The 6576-nt window shown below is 40.2% G+C and overlaps 1 protein-coding gene across 1 annotated transcript; it reads left to right on the top strand.

The window, feature by feature from the left end:
* Nucleotides 1-357: 357 nt before the first annotated feature.
* On the top strand, nt 358-5400 carry LOC131316266 (probable aldo-keto reductase 2). The gene is made up of 5 exons (XM_058345580.1): nt 358-668; nt 1670-1870; nt 3011-3183; nt 3270-3372; nt 4745-5400. Exons 1-5 carry the CDS (start codon nt 456-458, stop codon nt 5081-5083), a joined length of 1029 nt encoding a protein of 342 aa, XP_058201563.1. The 5' UTR covers nt 358-455; the 3' UTR covers nt 5084-5400.
* Nucleotides 5401-6576: the final 1176 nt, after the last annotated feature.

Raw genomic sequence — 6576 nt, 5'->3', positions numbered from 1 at the left:
TGTCTTTCTTCTGCTCGCTCTTAATCATTGTCATGCGCTTTTACTCTCAATCAATCCGCTCACAAATTGTTTCAGGATTTTTGGAATAATTTTTCCCGGAATCGGAGATGCTGACAGCGGTGCCGAACGAACGATCCGGCCGTTCATCTCGGCACGGATGTCTTGGATATAATCCAAATGCATAAAAATCTGAACCGTCCGTTGCTTGGATTGAGATTCAAGCAATCGATTGCCAAGATGAATGGACGGAACCGATTGGCGGCTCGGCACCGCTGTCAAGCACGGCCACGTGTCAATTAGGTCCTACCAAACGTAGGCGCTGACGTTGCGAGTTTGGTGAACGATTGGTCCTGTCTGCCTCTCTTGACTTCACTCCAAACCTCTCCCCACGCTCCTCTGCAACTAGCCAACCCATCTTCACAGAGAGAGAGAGAGAGAGAGAGAGAGAGAGAGAGATGGCTAGAGTGGGGAGAATGAAGCTGGGTTCACAAGGTCTAGAGGTTTCAGCACAGGGACTGGGCTGTATGGGCATGTCCTCCGCCTACGGCCCACCGAAGCCCGACGAAGACATGATCAAACTCATCCACCACGCCATAGACTCCGGCGTCACTTTCCTCGACACCTCCGACATCTACGGCCCCCACACCAACGAAGTCCTCCTCGGCAAGGTTTGCTTTCTTTCTTTGTTTTTTCCTTTAGCGGTTTGGTGATTAGTAAGCCCTTTGAGGTTTGGTGGGAACAAATAAGTGTTCCAATTTGGGATCCGTTTGGATAAACCAAGGGATTTGATATTGTTAATGAATCAGTGGGGATAGCTCGAGCTTAGGTTTGATAGTTTAATACGGATTGTTGTGAAATCGGCCAAATCAACAAACACTCGACGTGAAGAACAATTAAGAAACGTAAGACCACAAAGATTTTTACGGGGTTTCGTAACTTTGTAGTTGAGTACATTTACGGCTCACGCCAGCTTCCACTATGTATGGGATGAAGAATGGAGAGTACAATATAGCAAGTATTTATAACCCAGCGTTTCCATCATCAAGTCACAGTAATACCCCTGTCTAGGTTTCGGGGGCGCTGCCCTCAAGCCCCTGCCGTGGGTCACCAAATAGTTACCAAAGCACAAATTAGACTGAATTAGGCTTCACAAACCCAACCGGTGTTTCAATATGGAGTTTGAGATGTCTATTGTGATTTGTGATGGATTTGAAATAACCATTTAATACGAGCAATTTGAAATCCTTCCGGTGAAGGGATTTGACATTATTATTCAATGAGAATAGCCCTATATTAGTTTTGATAGTGTGTTTTTGTTAGACGATGGGATGTTAGGAGTTAGTTGTTAGAGGTTACAAAAGGTGTCCAGCACTTCCTCTATGAGGATCTGCACTCATGACCTCTCCCTTAGGTTTGATAGGGGTTTGAATGTTGAGTTTGAGAGCTCTATTGTGATGGATTTGAAATAACTATTTAATAGGAGTGACTTGAAATCCTTCAGGGTATAGATTGTGGTTATACAATCGCTTGCATCTGTTCTACTTCCAAGTCCGATTCATCTCCTGCTTTAATTTAACAAGCCACTACAACTATACCTCTTATATTTTCATCAATTTTCTAGATTTGAAATCCATAGCTATCTAAACGTACCCTTACTGGTGTTGAGCAGGCGCTGAAGGGAGGGGTGAGAGAGAAAGTTGAATTGGCGACCAAGTTTGGGATAAGCTTTGCCGATGGAAAGATAGAGGTGCGCGGCGACCCGGCCTACGTTCGGGCTGCTTGTGAAGCTAGTTTGAAGCAGCTTGATATTGATTGCATCGATCTTTATTATCAGCATCGGATTGACATCCGTGTTCCCATTGAAATCACGGTTTGAACCCCTTTGCCTCCTCCGATATGTATAATTGAGGTCAATATTGTGTGTTTGTGCTTGTTGCGTATGAGATGGTGATGCTTGTTGCGTATGAGATGGTGTTCCATTTCATTTCTAGTGGGGACTTTTGAGTTGAGATGAAATGAGAAGGAAAGGAAACATTTGTGGAATTACTCCCGCCAGAGTTTATATATGTGGTTAAGTTTTTAAAGAAGCTATTTCTTAAACCAAACATTAGTATCTACTATGCTTGTGGCATTTGTGTAAAAGACTAAGATTGGATGCAAAAACTCGCTTTCCTTGAGTGTTTTTTATTTGAGCTGTTGATGGGGCACCATGATTCTGGGATTTTTCCCCTTGCATATTTGTTTCGAGTTCAGATTCTTAAAGACATTCAAGTGGCACCGGACATCTTTTTGTACTAGGAACATGCTTTCGTGACTATTTCCCTGATGCATCTTTACGAATTGATATATGATAGTTGCTTTCACGAACCTTTCCAATTTGAACTGTTCAAAGTATGATCTGTTTCTTGTATTCAACGTAATAAAAACAAAAACGTACCATTGTAAAAATTAGGTCAAGCAAGAGCTTAGCTTGCAAGGCCATTATTTTTACTCTTTCAAAGGATGATGCTGATTGTGGAGCTGAAATTAACAATTCCTCTTGTATTTTGTGAACTCTAATTACAGGAGGATGTTGATCCATTAAGTAGATTGTAAATAGTGGGTTCATTTGCTTGTCATTGAGTTGAGTTGATATGCTTGTATTTTTAAGATGATCGATTTAGATTAATGCTTGTCATTGGATTGAGTTGATATGCTTGAAGTTCTGTGCCTGTCATCCATAACCTCTGTACTTAATGAATGTTATGACTAATGACAGTCTAACATCAGAGAACTATCTGTACTGCAAATAATGTGCACCCTATGTCAACCCAATGATGGACTCCTTATTCTTTGATCGTACTGACATTATGCTGTGGTTGAGTTGCATGTCAAACTTGTTCCTACTTTCTTTACTCTCAGATATACATGTTTTTGCATGTGCCCACAATAATCTCATCACTCTCTATTTTTATTTTATTTCCAACAAGCTTTTCGCAAGCATTCCTAATCTCTTTGCTTCATTGACCAGATGGGAGAACTGAAAAAGCTGGTTGAAGAGGGTAAAATAAAGTTCATTGGTCTATCTGAGGCCTCTCCTGTGACAATAAGAAGGGCTCATGCTGTTCACCCAATTACAGCGATTCAGTTAGAATGGTCGTTATGGTCAAGAGATGTGGAGGAAGAAATAGTTCCTACTTGCCGGTGAAGCTTCTATTCTGCTAAATAACATTCGTGGGAGTAATAAGAAAATCAAATAACTAATTTCTTCCCCCTTTGTGACTATTCAGAGAACTTGGCATTGGGATTGTCGCATACAGTCCGTTGGGAAGAGGATTCTTTTCATCAGGTCCCAAGATGGCTGAAAATTTGGCAACTGACGATTTTCGAAAGGTTTGCGCTTAGGACACATATTTTTTTTACATTGAGATTGACATACAGGGCTAGGAGTCATAATATCGTCATAGTGTTATTGACTGTCCAGAACTTCATCTCTTTGCAAACTTAAGCTGTTAAAATGATCTTATGAGCTGATGATTGACCACATAGTTTACAGTCATTTTGTCCTTGATTTGTGACTTTTGTCTCGTCTCTCCCTCGTCGTTTTGAAGTATAGTTTTACTTTTGTTTTAAAGATTGCATAAAGTCAGCACACTTATCAAGGAAATGTTTCATTTTTGTTTTGAACCACATGCTGGTTAAAATTTTTACCTTGAGCTTTCTCACCAGTGTTCATATTAGAAGTCAAAAAAAGATGTGGAAACAGATGTATCTGCCTTTTCTCTTGCAATATATCTCAAATCCTTCAAAACAGTGAGAATGACATGGTCCTTCCACAAACAGTGATCTGCCCTAGGAGTAATAGCACAATGATGGGTATCATTCTAGAATACACTGTAATAAGGCTTCCCCTTTTTTCTGGTAATCCCAAATTTATCGAGGAACAAACAATGCGAAGAACAAGAAGGGCATATACCCTCCAAATTATAATATATGCTAACCATTGAAAGAGGGATTTGCCAAGAGTGGCATAGAGCTAGGTTGATTGGTGAAGGCTTTACAGAAGAGAATTGAGAACCTTTGATCCTTACATCAAACCTAATCTTGTGAACTACATTTGAAGTTGGCCTTTGAAGGCTTACCCTTTGTTCTTTCCTTGGCAGACAGATGGAGAGAGGCGAGGAATGAAAACCGCTGTATAATGATCTGATGGGAGTTTCAATATACATAGACAGCTGAAGATAACTTTTCGTAGTTGCTCTAAACTGTGTTATCTTGGATTTGAACTTACATTGAATGGGTCATGACTCATGGGTCTTGCCAGTTGCCACCGTGGGGCCCCACATTTGCATGTTTTGCTAACTACTTGCCTCCTCTAGGTATCTGTTTGTAGAAGGTTGATTATAGGTTAATTATAGACACTTACCTGCAGTTTTTGTCCTTTCATTTTAAGAAAATAGATTTTCTGTCAGTAATGGTTTTAGCGCCATAAGATACGTCATTGCCATCTCACATGTGTATGACAGTATGAGACCCTTTTCCTTAGAAGTGGCTAGCTCTATTTCCAACTACCTCACAAAATCATGCGCATAAGCATACCATGTTGAAAACAAAATCATCTGGATAGTTACCTTTCATCCTCCTGCATCATGACTAGAAACATGTATTTGTTTTGTCGCCTGTTTAGATCCTGTATATTGTGTGATAGATCCTTCTCGATGCTGGGTTTAGTGTTCTGTTGCTGAACTATGTTTGTTGATTACAGGATCTACCGAGGTTCCAACCTGAGAATCTAGAGCATAACAAGACCATGTTTGAACGGGTTAATGAAATGGCAGCAAAGAAAGGGTGCACCCCCGGCCAACTAGCACTAGCATGGGTTCATCACCAAGGGAACGATGTGTGCCCGATTCCTGGCACTACCAAGGTGGAAAACTTCAATCAGAACATTGGAGCATTGTCGGTAAAACTAACCCCTGAAGATATGGCTGAACTCGAGTCCATTGCCTCGGCCGATGCAGTTAAGGGTGATAGATATGGAAGCTCGATGGCTACTTGGATGAATTCAGACACTCCACCCTTGTCCTCATGGAAAGCTGAATAAATACGTAACACGTATGAAGAACAACGGCTGAACTCCACAAAAATACACTTTTTGGAATGGTTGGGATTGCTTTGCTCCAGCAGTTGTGTCGCTAGTTGCCTTTAGGCACGGTTTATAGCTAGTTAAATGTATGATATTCGAATAAATCCATAACATCTGAAGATATGGGTGCTAGCTGTGTCAGTTGGAGTTGTAAGAGAACTTAGTTGTGTTTTCGTCCTGAAAGTGTGTTTGAAATCTAAGCTTGGTTTTATGCGGAAACTGTGTTTGGGGTGTTGTGAATGCAATATTTAATAAAAAAAAATGTATTTTCCTTATGTGTCAAGCTGAGTGGTAAACGTAAAATGTGACTTTTATTCGGCATAATTTTTCAACACATCCTGTAAAAGGTTAGTAGTACTCCCTCCGTCCCTTTTTTTGTGTTCAGTATTTCATTTTGGGCTGTCCCTTAATAAGTGTCCATTTTGTAAAGTTAGGAGGGTAAAAGTTGGTATATTGTCTATTTTGTCCCTAAAAGTAGATTTTATTTAGAAAAGTTGGTGAGTAAAAGTGTAATGACGATGGGTAAGTAGGGAAAGTTGAGGAAAAAATTGATGTGAAAGGTGTAATGATGATGTCTTTTTAATAAGTTGGAGTTACGAAGCAGGACACTTAAAAAAGGACGAAGGGAGTAGTTCATTTGGATATTGACAAGTACTTGACCAATTCGTTCAATTTTAGTTTGAAATTCGCTGTCAAGAATCTTAAACCAAAAATTGAAAAAATTAATCAATTACTTATCGATATCCGGATGAACTAATTTTTTTAAGGGCACATCAAAAAATTCATCTGAGCAAAATAAATACTCCCTCCGTCCCTTTTTTTACAGTCCAGTATTTCATTTTGGACTGTCCCTCAATGAGTGTCAATTTTGTAAAGTTAGTGGGTAAAAATCTTTAATCTTTTCTGAAATTCGAACATCCAAATTTTCCCTCTCTCATCTCAGACGGACCGTTTTTTATTTTTTGGCAAACTTCTTCTTGGGCAATCTTTTTTATTCAAACGTGTCCGATTCAGACAATCGCCGTTAACTCCCCTCGTCCTTGTTCCAGCTATTTACCACATGTCACCATTGACACATATTTCCTCGACAGAAAAAGATCTGCTAAAATATGGTGCAACACTGCCCGCCTGCCTGAAGCTCGGGGCTGTCTTAACTCGTATGTATTCGTCTAAAAAAAATTATAAAGTGCTCGTCAAGCACCATCACCTGATTCACCATCCTCACCATTCCGAATATATTCATATGTTTCTCGGTTCGGACCTTACTCTCATAATCCTTTAATAATGCTTTTCTTCTGCTCGCTCTTAATCATTGTCATGCACTTTTACTCTCAATTGATCCGCTCACAAATTGTTTCAGGATTTTTGGAATAATTTTTCCCGGAATCGGAGATGCTGACAGCGGAGCCAAACAGACGATCCGGCCATTCATATCGGCACGGACGTCTTGG

The sequence above is a fragment of the Rhododendron vialii genome, chromosome 2a, assembly GCF_030253575.1.
Source record: "Rhododendron vialii isolate Sample 1 chromosome 2a, ASM3025357v1".
Taxonomy (NCBI): Eukaryota; Viridiplantae; Streptophyta; class Magnoliopsida; order Ericales; family Ericaceae; genus Rhododendron; species Rhododendron vialii.
This window is presented reverse-complemented; position numbering and strand designations above follow the sequence as displayed.